A 20948-nucleotide genomic window follows, 5' to 3' on the forward strand; every position below is an offset into this window, starting at 1 on the left:
TAGGCGAAATTTGTTTACAGTTAACAGTCAACTTACACCCCTGCTCTTTCGCTAATAACTTGTTCAAAACAAACTAAATCATTATTCTTCTTTGTTTCTATCTCCTTCGAATTTCAACCAAAAAATCTTTGGAAAATTCAGTACATGAGTTATGAAAAATCAGTGTCGATATACCTAGAGATCAAGCCGCGGCCATATTTACCTATAGGTATACATATATACGTATCGGTACTTAGAAATCTCTGCTGAAAACTGTTGTTGAAATATTAGGTATGAAACTCTGAAATTGTTTGCTTTAAAGCACCCAGACTGAAATTAACAACAAGAAACTGAGCTGGCAGCGTCAGTTAATCCTGTGAAATAGCAAAAGAAAGTCTCTTGTGGTATTTTGTGTGATTGTAGATTTTCGATATACACACTAAGATTCAGATGTTCCAGCTCAGTATTTTTTTCACTGAGTTCAGTATTTTTTCCATCTTTTTACTGAGTTTTCAACAGCAGATTTATTTCGGTACACTCGGTAATCGTATTTACCGTTCACCAGTAACGATATTTACCGTGCTTCAGTAACTTTTGACAGTTTGTGAGCTGAGCTCGTTAACTCATTTACAGAATTCCGCAAAATAAATAACCGAGCGTACCGAGTTAAATCTGCTGTTGAGAACTCAGTAAAAAGATGGGGAAAATACCGAGCTGATCTTAGTGTGTAATATAATTATTTTAGAAGACGCGGCCTTTGAACCAAATTTTGACCGGTACTGTATTTCCATTTATGTGGTTCGCAGTTTGTGAAAGGCCCCTTGTGAACGAAACGCCGCAAAGCTTTTTAACGAAAGATCGATAAAGCAGTAATATATAAACAAGTTACACTGTTGTAAGGTTTCAAAAACTAAACTCTTGCTGTCAAACCAATCTCAGCTCGCGTACCGCAAATCCGCGTCGATTTCTATCACGGACAAAAAGTTTGAATTTTGTTCAATATTATTTTGGAATGTTTGTTCCTTGTGCGTAGTTTTTTTAACGAATATGTTGAATTAAATTTGGTGCATGATTTTCGAAAGTAGTACTCAGTGAATAAAGTAGATTTTGCGATTGAATCGCGGCGGTATCAAAGCATCAACACAACATGAAGATAGCGGTTGAAGGATGTGCTCACGGAGAGCTGGAGAAGATCTACGATCTGGTGGAAACGATTCAGACTCGGGAGGGGTACCGGATTGATTTGCTCATTTGCTGCGGTGACTTCCAGTCGACGAGAAACCTCGAGGACCTGCAGTGCATGGCCGTCCCGAAGAAGCACCTGGATATTTGCACCTTTTACAAGTGAGTAGAGGGCGGGGGTAGTTTTCTGATTGATCTGGGTACTAATTTGTGTTTTTAATGGTTTTAAGGTACTACAGCGGCGAGAAGAAAGCTCCCGTGTTGACACTGTTTATCGGAGGTAATCACGAGGCGTCTAATTACCTTCAGGAGCTTCCATACGGCGGTTGGGTTGCTCCGAACATCTACTATCTGGGTTACGCCGGTGTTGTGAATGTGAATGGCATCCGGATAGGGGGAATATCTGGAATCTACAAGGGACACGACTACCTCAAGGGGCGGTTTGAGTTCTCGCCTTTTAACGAGTCCACGAAACGGAGCGTCTATCACATCCGGCAGATTGATGTGTTCCGGTTGAAGCAGCTGACGCCGAAGGTTGACATCCTGCTGTCGCACGATTGGCCTCGTGGCGTGACGGATTATGGTAACACGAATCAACTGTTGCGCTTCAAGCCGGCATTTAGAGAAGACATCGAAGCCAACAAACTGGGCAGTGCCCCGTGCGAGGACCTGCTGAGGGTCTTGAAGCCTCCGTTCTGGTTTTCTGCGCATCTGCATTGCAAGTTCTCGGCGTTGATTCCGCACGAGGATGGCGAGGACACCAAGTTCCTGGCGCTGGATAAATGTCTCCCCAAGAGGAGGTTCCTTCAAGTGCTGGACATTGAGAGTGAAGGAAAAACGGATGGAGTTGAACTGTGCTACGACTTGGAATGGTTGACTGTCTTGCAACTGACAAACCATTTGATCAGCGTGAGGGGGAGCAATGGATATATGCCTGGTGAGTACTGACAAAATCTTTATTCTTGTTGTGGTTGTCTTCCTCAAATGCGTTTATGTTTCTTGTTCATGAATACCTACACTACCCGTCATAAGTACGGACTCACAAAAAGTATTGCAACAATATTGCATCACCCTGACTCACCTTGATATCTCTAAAAGCAGAACACCTACAAAAATGCCACCTTCAGAAAAGTTGTTGCTTTTGGTCTTCTGAATAACTTTCCTGAAGACAGCATCTTTGTAACTCCTCAGGATTTGGAGATATCGAGGTGAGTCAGGGTGATGCAATATTGTTGCAATACTTTTTGTGAGTCCGTACTTATGACGGGTAGTGTACATATCCAGTCCAGGTATTATTGGCATTAGTTTGCAATTCATCAATGTTTCTAAACTAAGGTATACTTCGGAGCCCTTAGTAAAAGAGTCCTATTTTTAAAAAGCTCTATAAAAGGTTTATTGAATCTTTGGAGAAGACTATGTAATCTAGCAAACAGTTGGATCTAGCTAAACAGTTTCAGGGTTTAATTTAATAGTTGTTGTAGATTACTATTCCACGAAAAATCTCTATTTTGAAAGAGTTTTTTTTGGTCCACAACTATCATGAAAAGCCAAATTAAGCTAGAAAATGTCTTTAAGCTCATGACAAGAATTTCGAATGTCGCCTGGTATCAGGTATCAGAAGCTTATAGCTATTTATCACAGCGGGTCAAGAACCACAGAACGTCCTGAAGATTCAGGTTCCTGAAGTCAGTTTCACTTATTCCAATCTTGTTTGTGCTGAGTAGCCCTGGTGTCTGAAGCTTCACACTTCGATACCGGAAGCTGGCTCAGGACCAATGTAGCCATGCTCAAGTGCGAGCTAACTCATCCGCCAGTTAATTTCCAGCGATGGAAGATTGACCAGGTACCCATACAAGATGTACAACGTTTACTAAATTCAGCTGCTCGATTTGAGTTCGACAAGCGATAATTGTCTTCGACCTAGAGTTGACCGAAGCAAGAGCTTTAATAGCAGCCTGACTATCTGAACAGAAGTACATTACTTTGCCCATTACGTGCTGCTGAAGTGCTGATTGCACTCCGCATATAAGAGCAAAGATTTTGGCCTGAAAAACAATGCAGTGACTATCAAGTGAGTAAGACTGATGTAGCATTAGTTCACGAGAATAAATACCAGTACCAGCCCGACCTTCGAGAAGGGAGCCATCAGTGTAACACACGATGAAGCTTGAAATAGCTACTTACCTATCTCTGGATAATCGGATATCCACTTTTCCCGGGAAGGGAATTTCGTGAAAAATTTCCTACATGGAAAATTACAAGCAATCACTAGGGGCAAGGACCACTTTGTCCCAAAAGTTTCGCCGGAATTGCTCGAGGGCCTTACAAGCTGTCTTGTTTCTGAACTCAATACAGGTTTACCTTGATTAATTGGGCATTTCAATTTTGAAAATGTCTGTAAAATCGAAGAATTTTTTTTTTCATTTTGTTTTTATTTAAATTGTATAGCAAAATGTACCAACACATATAAAAACTGCATGAAAACTGAATTTTCGATAAAAAGGCTCGGAGGTTTTGGCATATATGTAGGGTGGGGCGGGGCAAGATGGGTCGCGGGGCAAGATGGGTCAGTGCCATTTTCGGGCGCATTACTCATGTTTTGATTATGTTAATAATTTTGTTAGATGACCAGCATAAATATACAAAAGTTTGGGACATTGATTGAAAAATTATTCACTTTCATTGGAAATAAAAAATAAAATGGTTTTTAGCCATTTTTCTTATGCGATACATTCCATATAATCTCCATATAAACGGCCGCGGGGCAAGATGGGTCACCTTCAATTTTGAACGTATTTTTGGAGCATTCAAAAGTTATTTATTTCTTAATACAAGACTATCTCATAAATGACTTCAATCAAGCGGAATGAACGCTCAAAATTATAACATAAAATTATGATAATTTTTTAGTAAAAACATCGATTTTCAAGTCGCCTCAGGACCACTCAAATCGTAAAGTTTTTTATATTCCAAATAAATTTATAAAATGTTTACTAGTAGCTCTTGTTTACTCAGTATGGATATGGAGCACATTTGAATGCGGAACAAATCTTATATTTTGACGTTTTTCGTTGAGAAAATGTTAATTACTTAAAAGGTGACCCATCTTGCCCCGCACTTTTTTCACGGCACAAAATCGATCACTTTTTAAAACTGCTTGTTTAACATCATATTTTGTATTTAATGAACTTTTTATCGACTTTTAGCATAGCTAACTAGTGTATTAAAGAGTAGCGGACGAATGCAAACCAATCCGATTTGTATTCACGAAGTTATGGTGATCCATCCTTATGCGACCCATCTTGCCCCGCCCCACCCTATTAGTAATTCTCGCTAAAGCCCAGTTTCGTGTTCAAAAGCAATCGCTCAATAAAGCATTTTGACCGATTCCTGGTAGAATCCTGACTGTCATTTGAATTGTCGAATGTACCAACAAATTCAAAAAGTTCAGAATTTCATTCAGGGATATCTTTGAAAATGTCTCCGAGGATTGACGCTAGAGTTCCTTTAGGAAATTCCTCCTATTTTTCTCATAAAAATATCCATGAATTTGAGCAGGAATTCCTTCAGGCATTCTTTCAAAAAATCGTTCAGAGATTCCTTCAGAAATTTCCTGCAGTAATTCCTTTAATAAAGCTTTCAAAAGCTTTTCAGAAAATGATTCATAAAATTCCTTCAAATATTTGTACTGGGGTTACATTGGATTTTTTTTTCAAGGATTTCTCCAGAAATTCCCATAGCAACTTCCAATTTCTCCATAAATTCCACTAGAGATTTCCCCAGAAGTATTATAAAGAGTTGTGTAAGAAAGTTTTGCCTAAGTTTTTGCAGAAATACCTTCAGGTATTTCTTTAGAAAATCCTCCAGAGATTTACTCTAGTTTTTTTCGGGGCTTTTCTAGATTTTTTTCCCGAAAGATCCATCGGAAATTCCTTTGAGCATTCTTTCAAACTATTTTCCAAGGATTTGTTCCAAAATTTTCTCCGGGTTTGCTTTGGAAAGTGTTCCAGGCGTTTTTTTTTTTTTGAAAATCTGAATTTCTGTCAGAAAATCTTCCTAGAAATCCTCCAGAGATTCTTTTAAAAAAATGTAAGATCCGTTAAGGAATTCTATAGGGATTTCTAGGATTCACGAAAAAAAAATCTCCCAGGGATTCTCAAAGAAATTATTTCAGGGACTCCTTTGGAAATCACCGAGATTTGCCTAAAGAAATTCAGTCAGAAATTATATCACAAAATCTTCTAGGGATTCCTTCGGACTTGAGAATGCTTTCCAGCAATTTCTCGAAGATCTTCTTAAGAAAGCCACGGATAGCTTCCAAAAATGTTGCATGGATTCATTTATGAAATACTTATAAATAGATTGTTCCAGAAATTCATCTACGTATTTTTTTCAGATTTTTTTTCTTAGAGATTCCTACAGAATATTTTCAAAACATTCATCTAGAAAACCTTCCATGCACTTTCTCAAAAATACTCGATGGATTTATTTTTAGATAATAGTTCACGGATACATTAGGAATCAGAAATTCATAAGTCCTTCAAAATTTTCTTCGAATTTCTAAAACATTTTTCTCCAAAAATTGCTTTAGAAATTCTACAGGAGATTATTGAAGAAATTCCAAGATTTCTTCACATTCCTTTAGATATCATTATTCCTTCATCCGCCAAGGGTTCCTTCAGAAATCTTTCTACAGATTTATTCAGACATTCTTATAAGGATTCTTACGGAAGGACTGGAAGACATTCTTGCAGAGACTTATGCAGAAATTCACACAGAGATTTGATCAGAAATTCCACCATATATTCATCTATTTTCTTAGAAATTTCTTGGATTTCCTCCAAGCGTACCTCTTGTTTTTTCCTCCCCTGTTGGGGAAATTAAGACACTGCGTCTAATAAGCTGAACTTTTGTGGGTTAAGCGTACCTCTTAGAATATCTCTATGGATTCATCCAGGAATTCACCAAAAAATGTTTAGGATTTTTATTAGGGGATTTCTCTAGGATTTTTTTTTCCAAAAATATCTCCTGGTTTTGTTAGGTTTTCCACCAGGGGTTTTCAGGTTTTTCATCAGGCATTATTCCTGGAATTTCTTCATCTATGGATTCTTAAAATATTTCTGTTTATGTTATATTTCAAACAATCTTTATTTAAACTTATTATGAGTGTTCTGTACGAGAGCTAGTAATGGAATGCAATCAGAGGAATGAATTTTTACAGTTGCTTGTTTGGTTGCTAACTGTCGCTTGGTTGCCATGGACTGCTCCGATGCTACCACTGGGTTGCTGGTGTTAACATCTCCCCCTTCTTATTTCCGGAATACCCAGTATGGTTCGAATCTGGACGGAATCTTTATGGACCTCTTTGGACGGGTTCGAACTTCCAATGTAGGCGAAATGCTGGATGTCCCTGCTTCACTTGCTCCCATTTCTGGAGGGTCAGGCTCAAAGCTGATCGACATATCCTCATGGGTATCTTGCAAATTCACAGTAACAGGGTTGGCTTGTTCCTCGACTTCAACGTCCATATCCTGAATGGCAGCTTGACATGGATTCAACTCCTCCTGATTTGCATTTGGTATAGTTTGCAGTCCAAACATATCGATTAGAATGCTCAGTGGTGATTCATTGGATTTGTTGGTCATCTTACACGGTGTTTCATGAAGTTTCAACTGATTGCCATGGGATCGTATGAGCTTGCGTCGACCGTGATTGTTTTCAAGCAGCACGTTGTAGTTAACACGTCCGATGGATTCAATGATGATCCCTGCTGACCATTTCCATTTATTGGCAGTAAAAACCTTGGCGTAGACAGCATCTCCTGCCTTGAACGAACGTGGAACAGTTCCATGCTTTTTGTTGAATTGTTGATTCTGTTTTTCATTTCGGTTTGCGGGTTCCCGACGTTGAGGATGAAGAAGATTTAGTATGGTGCTCATTTTACGACCGATCATCAGTTCAGCTGGCGATTTTCCTTGCAGCGTGCGACTTGGAGTTGACCGATAAGTTTGAAGAAATACCTGCAGTGTGTTGGCGATCTTCTCCCCCTCGTTAATCTTCAGTAGTGACCTCTTCAAGGTGTCCACGAATCTCTCTGCTTGGCCGTTGAACTGTGGGTGGTACGGCGCTGTTCGAAGGTGCTGGATTCCATTCGCTTTACAGAACTCTGCAAATTGCTCCGACGTGAACTGCGATCCGTTGTCTGATACCACAGTAGCTGGAACTCCGAACCGGGAAAACAATTCGTTCAGGAATTCGGTGACACATGACGTAGTTGGGGATCGAACTATCTTGACTTCAGGCCATTTGGAATGTGAATCGACGACAACCAGAAAGTATTGATCGAAAAACGGTCCAGCGAAGTCAATATGGATTCGCTCCCACGGATGAGCGGTTTGTGGCCATGATTGCAGGGGAACCTTTCTTGGTGTCTTCGAATGAGAGGCACAATTGTTGCATTTCTTGATGAAGTCCTCTATGGCGTTGTCTATTTTCGGCCAGAAAACGTGACTACGAGCGATGGCTTTCATTCTTTCCATACCTGGGTGACCTCGGTGTAGATCCTTCAGAATGCGGTGGCGTAAGCTGGCTGGTATTACCAGGCGATCCGTCATCATGATACATCCTTTCACAACTGTAAGTGCTTCACGGTACGAATCGAATTGCCGAACTCGTTCATCTTCGATATTTGCTGCGCTTGATGGCCATCCATCCTGATTGAAACGAATTACTTGCTGCAAAACTGGACACTTGGAGGTACGTTGTTGAACCATTTCGAAGGTTATTGGCAAAACTCCCACAGCTTCGTCCAACGGAACTTGAATGTCCTCTTCCAACTGAACAGCAGCAATGGTGAAATCCTCATCCAGTTTCGTATGGTTGGTGATCAGGCGTGATAACACATCAGCATAGCCGAACTGGGTTGTTGAAACGTATTCAATATCGAAGTCGTAGCACAGCAAAGTTAACGCCCATCTTTGCAAACGGTTCGCTGTATGCAAAGGTATTCCTTTCTTTGAACCAAAAATCCTCAGCAGTGGTTGATGGTCGGTTTGAAGCTTGAATTTTCGTCCAAGGATCATGCGATGAAATTTGGTAACTGCGAAAATCAATGCCAAGCCTTCTTTTTCTATTTGACTGTAACCAACTTCAGCTTGAGTCAAAGTACGGGAAGCGTGAGCGATTGCCTTCAAGTTTCCATCAGGGAATCGATGCATAGCGACTGCTCCAATACCCGATTTTGATGCGTCTGCAGCGATGATGATTTCCAGTTTGGGATCGTAGTGCGTTAGTAGTAGATTTGACTTCAAAATGTCCTTAATCTTCTCAAATGCATGTTGGCACGTTGAAGACCAATTGAATGGAACATCCTTCTTCAGAAGCGCATCGAGGGGTCGTCTCAATTGATGCATTCTCGGCACAAACTTTGAATAGAAGTTCACAGCGCCCAGAAAAGAACGTAGACTGGTGATATCGGTTGGCGCAGGCATCTTGACGATAGCTTCAATCTTCGATGGATCCGGGCGTAAACCATCTTCATCAACGATATGGCCCAGATATTTGATTTGGTGTTGAAGAATACTGCATTTCTCTTCACGAAGATGAAACCCGTACTGCTCCAATCGCTTGAAAAGTGCTTGAAGACGCTGATGATGCTCTTCTTCGGTTTCGCTGAAAACGATGATATCGTCCAGGAAAGATTCGACGCCGTCGAGGTCTGCTATCATTCCGTTCATCAACTGCTGAAAAGCTCCAGGGGCTGACTTTACACCTGGTGCCAGTCTGTTGAATCGATAGAGTCCTCGATGAGTGTTGATGGTCAAGAGTTCTTTGGAAGCATCGTCCACTTCCACTTGAAGATACGCGTCCGACAAATCGATGATACTGAAGAACTTGCATCCGTTCAGCTTCGTGAAGATGTCGTCCGGAACTGGTAACGGGTAGTTGTTTGCTTCCAAAGCTGCGTTCAATCCAGTAGAATAATCAGCACAAATTCGTACCTTTCCATTCGGCTTCTTCACTGTGACGATTGGTGCGGCCCATTGCGAAAAATCCACGGGTGTGATTATCTTGGACTGCTCCAAACGATCTAGTTCGGCATCGACCTTCGCTACGGATGTGAAAGGGACTGGACGTTTTGGCTTGAAAACTGGACGTGACTGGTTTCAAGTATAGCTTAACCTTTGTCTTCCTACAGTGTCCGAGCGTCTCTTTGAAAACGTTTGGAAAAGCTTCCTTGTAAAACTGGATCGGTGATTGCGCTGAACGTACCTACCTGATTGCAGATTGATGAAAGAGGTTTGGACCACAGCTCAAATAATTCAATCCAATCGAGACCAAACAAATTGAGACTTGGATGGGTGGTCACAAAGCAGGTGCCGTCTTTGGTAACGCCTCCACAGGTGATTGAACAGGCTAGTTGGGTTTCGCCGAAACGCAGTTGCAGTAACCTTCCTTGTGCCCTATCTTCTTGCAGGATTTACAGGTATGATTTGTGAAAGGGCATTCACGGACGAAGTGCATACCACCGCACTGCCAGCATGGTGTCCTCGGAACGCTTGATTGCTTGCTATCCTTCCACGGCTGGGCTTGAGTAGATGGATTCGATTGCTGCTGCTTCTGTTTGACTGCACAGACTGCTGATGTAATCGATGGCTTCTGCTCAATTAAAGCGGTATCATGCTTCAAGTTCTGCAACCGTTGGCATTCGTTGATGAGGGTGTCCAACTTGCATTCACCTTCTCCTTCGGATTCCAGTCTGGAGAGTAATCTGGTTCGGATATCAGCTTCTTTCGACGACCGCAGACCGCAGATGAAAATGAGAGACTTGAATTGATCGGCTGTAATACGGTTCAACTCAAAATCTTCACACCGCCGGTTGACTGTCGCCGCATAGGTCACGTAGTCCTCTTCAGCCCGCTTCGTGAGTTGGAAACATTGATACCTTTTGCTGAACAAACTGGTTCTCATTCCGAACAGCTGCTTCAACTTGGAGACTGTGTCCGCAAACGAAAAATCCCGGTAATGTTTCGGCAACAGGAAGTTCACATACTTGTCGTGTACGCTGACGCTAAGGTTTCTGAGCAGGAGACGGACTTTCGTTGAATCATCCAGATTGACACCATCCTTTAGGAAAAGATCCTCATACTTCTGGTACCACCGGTCGAAAACCAATCCATTCTCGGGATCGTAGCAAAATTCACGGATGTTGGACGCTAGAGTCTCAATGATGAACTCGGGACTGCTCGCCGGCCTGGCTGGTGTTCCTTGATTGTTGAAACGCTCCATCATAGCCATGAGTCGTGCATCTTGTTCCGCCATCTGTTGATTTTGCTGAAGTATGAGCCGGAAAACGTCTTGATGTTCCATGCTTCCTGAAGGTTGGCTGTCCGCTGAAGACATTCTTCGTTTCTTCCGAGAGTCCAGGGTGGATTCTTTAAATCTCGTCGCCAAAAGTGTTATATTTCAAACAATCTTTATTTAAACTTATTATGAGTGTTCTGTACGAGAGCTAGTAATGGAATGCAATCAGAGGAATGAATTTTTACAGTTGCTTGTTTGGTTGCTAACTGTCGCTTGGTTGCCATGGACTGCTCCGATGCTACCACTGGGTTGCTGGTGTTAACAGTTTATCAGAAATTCTTCAGGAATTCATTAGGTTTTTTTATTTCTTTGAAATTCGTCCTGAATTTCTTTAGTGATACCTTTAGAAAGCTTTAGAAATATGTTTAGGCAGCATCCATTTATTACGGTATGCTAAAATCGACATTTTTTACGCCCCTCCCCCCTCCGTAACGCTTTCAGAAGTTGTTGGATCAGTTCGAGTCATAAACGCCGGACATACTGAGTTTTGAGAGCTTTATTTGATTCGCTTCAAACCTGGAATTAGATAGCGTTGTTACAAAGTGGTTGTTTTTAAACATAAAGTTCGCTTACAATTCAGTGACTTGATTATTCGCGGGGCGTTTTTAGTGGCGATTCAACTAACCTAACCTTAATAAGCAGAAATAAAAGATTACAAAATAAAACTAATATTTTCTTTCTGAAACTCACTGTTGGAATGTTGATTGATTGATTGATTGATTTGTCTTTATTAAAGAGACTTTCAGCCCTTGGCTGGTTCGTCTCTCTGTTGGAATGTTTATCGGTACTATCAACGTCTAGTATTAGGTATAAAATAAAATTTTTAGGGGAAACAATTACTTTTAGGAACAAATTTTAGAAATAAATCTGCGGCAAACAACTATCGTTGTTTTGTTTTCTGTGCGCTTTTCCATCTGATGCCTACTCTGTCCGTGTTGCCGGTTTTACGGCCACGGCAACAGAAGTTGTTCCAGCAGTTCCTTCGGTAATTTATCATGCGGCTCCTTAAGAGATTCCTCCAGGAATTCTTCCATGGGAATGTACCAGTGAAGGGGCGCTGAAATCGGGAAACCTTGAATAACTAGCTCTGAATTTAACATGACACCACTGGATATTATTACACATATTGTCAGTAATCTGTCGATGCATTTTAATCATTGGCGTCTCGTAACCTCACTTTTTACCTGTTCAACGACCCTAAAACTTGCATTTACGGAGAATTCAGGATCATAATCAAATTTAAAATAGACGGAAACGGCAATTCTCGTAATTTTCTACAACTTACAAGGCAATTTGTTGAGAAAATTCAAGAATTTACAGTCGTTGAACAGGTTGATTTGAGGTTAGGGAATCGTCACTGATTTTAATGACCTTTTTTATGAAATTCGCTACACATTTTGGAATTCTATCAGCTGAGTACACGTCAAGATAGTATAAGGCATCTACCAAAACCTCATGCACTATAAGTTATCATAATACTAACTGCAAGTTTTAACCTTATTGGATATTAAAATTTTTAAGAGTACTATTTTAACCTTGTACCTTGTAACCTTGTAAGATTACAGGTATTAAAATCGAGAGACTATATAATCAAGAGTCCACTAAATCGAGGTATACCTGAATGAGGAATGTCCAGGAAAGCTTGGAATCAAGAATGACTCCAACGTACTTTACCTGTACAGTCAAATTGATTTCAGAATCAAAGAGACTTGAAGATCGAACTTTATTACAGTTTCGTTTTTCTGTGAAAAGAACAATAGATGTTTACTCGGATTTACCGAAACGCCATATTGGCGACACCAACCCTCAACTACCTGTAGAGCACTTTGTACCAGGTTGAAAAGTGTGCTGATACACTTTAAAAATGTTAGGTAGTCGTCGGCGAAACCATAAGTAGGAAAACCGCTATCATTGAGTTGCCTCAATAACGTATCCGCTACGAGATTTCACAAAAGTGGTGACAAGACTCCCCCTTGGAGGCATCCACAAACACTCAATTTTCTAATCGCCACTTGACGCAATGTCCAGAAGAGATGTCGGTTTTTGAGCATTTGGTGAATTTAATTGGAAATCATTGGAGATATACCATGACTCCGTGCGGCTTCCAATATGGCACGTTGTCAAAAACACTCTCGACATCTAAGAAAACACCCAAACAAGATTGCTTTTGAACGAATGCCTTCTCGATACCGTGTGTAAAAGAGTCACAGTGGTCTTACCAGATTGGTGGGCATGTTGATTTACATGAAGAGGCATGTTAGCTAGATGAACATCACGGATGTGATGATTCACAATGCGTTCTAAGCATTTCAGAAAAATATAGGTCAAACTGATAGGCCTGAAACTCTTTGCTTCTTCATACCACGCACGAGAAACTTTCGAAATAAACTTTACGGTAATATTCCGCCAAGATCTGAGAATATATACCCTGTAGCAAAACTGGAAACAAGTCGTTTTTTTTTTTCAAAACATGTTTGAAATAATCAAATCCCTTCTGAATCCAGCATACCCAAGTGGTAGAATCTTCGAAAATAGTAAGCGGGTTTAAACACCGGGTGTCCAAAATATATACTTAAGAGGGTCCAAAATACATTGGGGTGTCCAAAACAGTGAAAACTGATGCTTCAAAAATAAACTATTTTCATCAAATTTTCAGCCAGAAACAACCTTGTGGGTATTTTTAACGGACAGTGGGGGCTTTTACGGTCATACCAACATCATCATTATGTGTAACACTGTCTGAATCTGTTTGATTTTAGCCTAAATTCAAACTAATGTCCTCTAGGGGTCCAAAATTCGACCGTTACCCTATAATATGTGTATAGTAAATAAACATTTCAGAACTTTCTCATAAGAGATAGTGAAATCGCAATCGCCATTTGGCAAAGGAAGTTCGTTCACTCGGAAATCCTTAGATTTCGCAAGGATTTTGGTCAAACGACTGTCTTCACTCAAACTGGAAACATTTGCACAAAGATTTTTCTAGCCGGATCGTTCAGCAAACCGAAGGGCTTTCTGGTAGGCCTCGCGACGCGAGCCGACTTGAAAGCCTCCAATCCAGCCAAATGTCGTCTGTTCCGACTGTTTCTACATTGTTTCCTGAGCTTGACCAGAGCAGAGTTCCATCTAGGGGTTCGTCTTGTAGTCTTCACAGACCACAAACGGCTAACTTCTCTGAAAGCTTCCATGATGAAGGCCGTTGTAGTATCAAAGGCATCATCTAAATCACTCGGAGTGTCAATGAATGGTGAGTATCCATAGAATTCGGTTGCAACCAAATCAGTAAAGATATCCCAGTTGGTTGAGCGAGTATTCCTGAAACGCAAAGTTTGCGGAGTAACATTCACACGTTCAAAAAAAAACTAGCGATGGTGAGATAAAGTTTTTTCATCTGACACATGCCAATCGGTCAGCTCGTGACTAATTCTGCTAGAGCAAAGCGTTATGTCTAACACTTCCTCTCTAGCAGATACCATAAAGGTTGGGCGGTTGCCTATGTTAAGTAATCCAAGATCTGTACTATTTAAGTATTCCATCAAACTGGAGCCTCTCAAATTAATGTCTAAGCTGCCCTGGATGCCCTGATGAGCATTAGCATCACTGCCAACAATTAGCGGAAGGCCTTTTGAAGTGCAGTATGCGTTGAATTGCTTGAAGGCATCCGTAGGGGATTGTTCATCATGCGGTAAATAAACCGAACAATAAACGTATTTCCTGTTGAAGTTTCCAACAGATACATCGATTGTGATAGCACATACATCTCTGGTAGTTAATTCAGAGATGAGTGTAGCAACTATTGCATTGTTGACAAGCACACATGCTCGAGGCATAACACGCGAGTTTGCCATTTCATTTATACTGAAAGTAGCAAACACCGAATTCACAAGGTTTCCTAGATAGAAATTCCCCATACTTCCCCTAGAAAGTGAGGTTCTTGTGCTAAGAAGTCACTTGGGCTGTAGCATTTTGCATCTGCAAAGTTTGGCCGTTGCTGTTTTCTTATGCTGAAAATTGATCTAAGCTACTATCATAGCCACTATCCAAAACTATGCTAAATTAAGCTCTTAACAATCACAGCAGCAATAAAACAAGGGGGGAGACAGCTCTGCACAGAGTTACTCTTTGAACATTGAGCAAGTTTGAGTTACTCACATTTTGCTCAAACCCGATTACTTAGATCAAAAACCCAAGTTGCAGCTTTTGAAATGTGTTGCACGATGATGAGATATTCAAGACCGATCCGCTGGTGCCTTTAACCGAAGACGGCTAATAACAAGACAGCCAGCTCCCACCCTGTCGCAGGCGACATGGTTGGAACGCCCTCAACGATTCACAGGAACATTAAAACAAGATTGTGTGCGTGTACATGCTAATACGTACACGTAAATTGTAGTATCGCACGCACACTCATTAATGATGTTGTTCCCTGAAGTCGTTCGCGGCGCTAGTGTGCTTGTAGCTCCCAAAGTATATGGAGCAAGAGGGTAGATGTCTGTCTTGTTATTAGCCGTCTTCGCTTTAACAGAACATAATATAATCAATACAGTCAAAACCCGGAATTTGGAGCGAAAATATATTTTTCTCCAAATCCATGCGTCGGACCTAACTTCGGAAGTGATGCGCTATTTAGCGGACCTGATGATCTACACAGCGCACCACTGACTGCCAAAGTTAAAAACAAATATTTTCGCTCCAAATTCCAGGGTTCGACTGATAATTGATAACTGATAATACAACCTCAATCATCCGCCTGGCACATCAAACCGCATAGTTAAATAAAAATGATACGGGAGGAACTTATTATGAAACTAAATCATAGACGTATAAGGTTGGTGTATTTATGAGTGTATTTTATACAAAGATGAAAGGTTGTCCCACGGGTTATCCATAATATCAATTATTTCTTGTCATTCACAGAGAGCCCACAAAATGTTCTGTTCGGATTAAAACACGTTGAAAACACTGGCACCGGAAGAAAATACATATTTCTTAATCATCCACCACCGGTATCAATATAAAGAACTGGACGATTACATATATTATTTCTGATAGAAAAGATTACCTGGTTATTCCTTTCTTTCTTGATGTAGAAAAGTCATATAAAAAACAGAACGTATATGGATTTAAGTTATTTTATTGTGTAAACTTTATTTTACTAATTTACATAAGGACTGCGTTGTTATGTGTTATTTGAATTTCCGCTGAACGAAACGTCGCAACCTATCACTGGACAAACGATATTTCGCAGGTTTAACCATCCATAAGAATGCAAACTTCTTGACACTCTTTACATTTCCTTTCTTGTCCCGTATTCTAAAGCAGTGTTTTTCTTCTGTGGTACTGCTTTTCAAAATCAACGTCTCATTGCAATTTGGAAACAATTCGTCTGCATTGTATATTGGCTGATCTTCTTGAATGATTTCATTGATATACTCTTCGCTCCATCAAACATGTCTTCGTCGTCGTGATTTCTAGTATCGCAATCGTCAAATTCTTCTTCAGAATCAAGCTCATCATTTTCTTCCATGCTATATTCTTCGTCCACAACACCAACGTTTCCTGCTTCTGGAGATCTACTCTTTCGAACAATGATTGAATCAGTCATATCAATATCCTCCTCCGGCAAACCAATCCGAATCAAAGCTTCCCGAGCAGCATCCTGTGCTTTGTCAACTGTCTTGCATCCGTAGGAAGTGCTGGAATTTCTCCTTGCTGTTTTTGGAGTCTTAATAATGATGGATTGAGTTCTTGTATTTGTGCATTATTTGATTTTTGGCGTGAATTCGTTTAAATTTCTCGGTGAGCTCTTTCGCTTTAAAATTAATTACAGTTTGTTGAGTTGTGCCCATGGATCGAAGCTGACAAAACACGTTTTCGTTGGGTTGACTGGATAATATGGAGACAATAAACTGCTCTGGGAAGTTATTGTTTCTACACTCCTAAAGAAAGAGGATCAGACTATGGGCGTTCAACTCCAAGCAGTAGTAGGCATTGACGGTGATACAATATTTAAGGCAGCAAAATCGCCTTTTGCCCAGTTCCTCCGCGCTCGCACGATAAAATTGGCTTTCCTGGAATATTTTATTCGTTAGAAGGATACTTTTCACATCTTTAAACCATAACAAACCATATATCATAGATTCTATTAATAAGAGAAATACCTTTTTCGCCAAATTCAAAAACAACACTCTTCCAGAACTGTTTGCGATGTTTGATTCAAGATAAGAGACCATTGTGGCGTCAATCCATTTTAATGTCGGTCCAAATTTCATTTTATCCTTTATTTCGACATCTGACAGAGAAAGGCGATGATTAGTTTTACTGTGCTTTTGGACCAGTTCTTTCAAGTGTGTTGTTGTTATAATGCAGTTCCCCGTAAAACATTTTTTTTCTTTCATCAATCTTGAATCACCATCAGAAGCATTTGAAACAGCTTTGATACCTTCTTGTTTTAATAAGTTTTCCGTATGTTCCCATCGATTTAAAACGTCCTGATAATCAAACCTGTTATCGGAGCATACATGCATGATACAGAACATAAGGAACGGCTGCAATCACTAGTGGTAGAGCAAGCTGAACATATCCATAATTTCCATAGGTATAATTAAGTCTTCCAGTACTTTTTGAGGTGTCGAAGCTGCAAATAAGTTTCTAGGTAGTCCATTTGAATCGTGCCTCTTATTGAATCTTTCACACCATCTTCACAGAGGGCAACAGCCATGGGATATTTTTTCAATCCTTTTATATCCAAAACACCTTCTTCGATATTGTTTGTATATTTTTGAAGATGCCGTAGAATAGTTTTTTTTACACATTGGAAGACGTATATACGAAGAATTAATTTCCAGCCGTGAGATACTCGTAAGTCATAATATCCTTTTCAACTTCTGTGTATCTTCTAGCATGCAGATTAGATCCTTTTAACCTTTCGTGCATGGAAATCTTTTGGTTTACAAGAAAGCCAGCCGGGTCACGTTCCTCTACCCTATCATTGTCATAAGTACTCTCTATAATAAAATTGAAAGTTATTTCTTAATCGAGTTTAGTTTACTCCAAATTATACAATAATACCTATAACGCTCACATCATGATCGTCTACTACGTTCGGGTTCTGCAATTCTCTGTCATTGTTGTCGATTGAGTCGGCGTGGAGCTGCTGGATAATGGCTTCATCAACGGCTTCGGTTACGTTACTTCTGGGCTTTCCAGATGTTGGTTCGATGAGACTTGGTGTATTAGCCGTGTATTTTTTACGGAACCGCTTTATTGATGCCGCGTAAGAGTCTCCGGGTCTGCGCTTTTCAGTAATGGCTGATGATGTTGATGAACGAAGATGATTGATGAAGTGACGGTTGATGTTAAACAGCGGCCAGCTCCTTGTAGGTTCCCGGATAATTCTCAGCAGCTTATCTTTCTTTTTAGCTTCACATTCAGGGCAAGTTATGTATCCAATGACCTTTCCTCCAGATCCTTTCAAACCTTGAGGTCATGCATCTTATGAGGCTTGACACATACTCAAGGTCTTGCATATTTTGTAGGTTATAAGGTTTATGGAATCATGAATATACAGATTTGGAAAAATATTGACTTTAAATTTAATACCTTCGCTCGAAATCGTGCAGAAGCCGATTGACGAGTCCAGAATGTTCATCAACGGAGCGTTTGAAGGCGGCGCAGGACGAGGAGTTGGAGTGGTTGGAGTTGCCGCCAAATACTGTTGCAGCCCGTTTATCTCCACTGCAGCTGCGAGGGTTTGGAGGACCCGGCTGTCCCGCGTAATCGCCGTAGAAATCCTCCAAAGATTTGGTGGCATCTGCCGCTACAATTCTCCGGATCCTCTTCACTCGGTAGTGCATTTGAAGCTCCATAGACCTGATATCATCAAGGTCCAGCTTCCCCAGCGCGGCGTTTCCTGCCATACCTTCCAATTCTAATGCATTTTTGATGTGTGATAATATTTTACCCACATCGTCTTCAATTTTCTTCCAAAAACACACATTCATATTTGAACTTTACTTCAACCGCGGGTGTTGGATGTTAGTACTTTAATGAACATAACAACAGGTTGCTATGTATTTTAAAAAGTGAGCAACACGAGCTGCTCAGAGTTGCTCTGTGTTCTACTCCAGAGTTACCATTAGAACAAAAGCTGTCTCCCCCTTGCAATAAAACCAGATTGGTATCGATTGGAAAACGCCAAAGGCGAGGCGAGATACGCAGAATACTCTGTGTAAATCGCATAATGCGAAATCATATAGGGTATTGGTTCCCTTCTTAAGCATGTGGCTCCCATTTTCATCCCACGAAAAACAAAGGATTGAAGCGCTGTTTGTTTTGTTTCTAATTTTTGTATTTTTTGTTAGAAGTGAGACCCATGAAAACAAAAAGAACGGAATCAGTCAGTGCCGTAATCGCTTGTTTTCGAATAGGATGAATATGGGAGCGTGAGATTAATGATGCAACACATACCCTAGTTGAAAATTGAAACTAAACATCAACATCTTTAAAATCCCGCCCTTGTTTAGACTCAAATTTGAGACTAAAGAAGGGCTGCTGATTGTCTTGGAGAAACACAAGGTCCACTGTACCATTACTCGGGTTGGCGCAGTAAGGGCAGATTTCAGTTAAAATAAGGTCCCAACTATTTTGAAAAAAAAAATGCAACGATTCATTGCAAACAACTACTCCGAAAACATAATTCACTAAAATTAAAGAATTAACTAAATTATGGATTTCGAACATTGCTAACTATTGTTCGCCACATTCCTTATGTATTCCACAGGCGAAGGTGGTGACGAGCGTTTCAACTTTACCCCAACCGAGGCGGAAAAGAAGGCGGTCCTAGATCGATTCCAAAATGATCTTCGAATTCCTCAGAATTTCACCCGCATAGTAGAACCTTACAACCCCACGGTGAAACAAGATTTCGACCTTGTCGAGCAACCGAAAGCCTTCGTCAATCCTCAAACGACGGAATTCTGCGACAAGCTCAACATCGATGATCCTCTCCGGTTGGTTATGCTAATGACCGGTCATAGTCTGAATACATCAACCTACGTGGACCTGACGCCGTCCAGCGTTTCCATTAGTCCTGTACGAAACGACGATGAAGTTCCCCTGGATGACGACGACGACGACGACGATGACGGCTCGAATGATGACGAGGATCTAAAGCCATCCCACTTTCTTTCCCGGGCTCCGCTGGCTTCGGTTCTCCCGCAGCCAATGTGGCGCCACGACTCGACCTCGGACCTTTCAAACCTAGATGATTCTTCGCTGTCCACTTCGAATCGAAGCTTGATGAGTCTTCCGACGCCCAAGAAACACGACTCTACCCTGTCGGACAATTTCACTATCGACGACCTGAATCTGTCCAGCCCCAAGCTTTCGTCGGTGGCTGAGAAGGGCTCGCCTTCGACGGCTTTGGAAGGAGTCTGCAGATTACCCGCCGAAGGCGAGAAGAGTGACGATCAATTGGAAAAGCCTCCGATGAAGAAGTTCAAGCGGAGAAACCAAGCCATCTACAACAAGGAGGATAGCGATTAGGGTTCCATTGGAAGCCATTCTCCAGGAAGTAGGTACCATGGATCCATCACGCTTTTATATCCCTTAAAGTTTTTCGAGGAATGGTTATCTAATTGCTGGATAACAGGAGTTGACTCTAGCAAATTGTCTTGTACATAGTCCTGGTCGGTCGGCTCTGTAGAAGGTAAGTAAAAGTCCTTTTATGTGTTAGAAGGTAGCGAAACAGAAATCGCTCCCTCAACTGGAATGCAATAATTTTAATCGGCATTGTGTCTCACAAAGTGTTAGCATGTATAGATACGAGAGTTTAATGAATGCTGCAGAATCATCAATGACCTGGGTTGGAGTAATTATTAAGGTAATAAATACAGAACGAGAATTTCATTATAATCCTTCGTGGCCTAAAACTATCCATAATCCATTTGAAACTGGATGTGATCATTGCATATCAATCTTTTACTCGCCAATTTGTCTGCTAAGTCTCGTCAATTAACGCTGAAAAAATCTCGCTTTTTGTATTCAGTATTAGCGTGGAAGGTTAAGAAATTAGAGCTGCACTGCCCATCGTATTTTTTACGACTTGTGTCATTTTCTGGCTGTCGAGTTCGCCGTAGAGTGAAGTGAGCCTGTGGTTGATCCTTCTTCTGCTTACCGCCGATCGTCCTTGGCACGCGTTCCTCCAAAACTCCCGAGTGCTAACAGGTCCTTCCGAAGCATGGCTCATGTCTAGTGTCCGTAGATGACCACCGGTCTCATAAGCGGTTTGCACATGGTACCTACATTTGGTGCGGGTGAACCTTTTTTGACCGCAGTTTCTTTTGGTGTTCGTAGTACGCACGACTTCAATTAATGGTGCGAGTTTCAAATTTTCTGGCGATAATGCCCTTCTTCTTCTTCTT

The 20948-nt window shown here is 40.9% G+C and overlaps 1 protein-coding gene across 1 annotated transcript; it reads left to right on the top strand.

Moving 5' to 3' along the window:
• Positions 1 to 925: 925 nt before the first annotated feature.
• LOC109408028 (lariat debranching enzyme) lies at positions 926 to 20433 on the top strand. The gene is made up of 3 exons (XM_019681253.3): positions 926 to 1323; positions 1392 to 2098; positions 19307 to 20433. Exons 1-3 carry the CDS (start codon positions 1127 to 1129, stop codon positions 20068 to 20070), a joined length of 1668 nt encoding a protein of 555 aa, XP_019536798.3. The 5' UTR covers positions 926 to 1126; the 3' UTR covers positions 20071 to 20433.
• The last annotated feature ends 515 nt before the right edge of the window (positions 20434 to 20948 follow it).

Source organism: Aedes albopictus, chromosome 2 (genome assembly GCF_035046485.1).
Source record: "Aedes albopictus strain Foshan chromosome 2, AalbF5, whole genome shotgun sequence".
Lineage (NCBI taxonomy): Eukaryota > Metazoa > Arthropoda > Insecta > Diptera > Culicidae > Aedes > Aedes albopictus.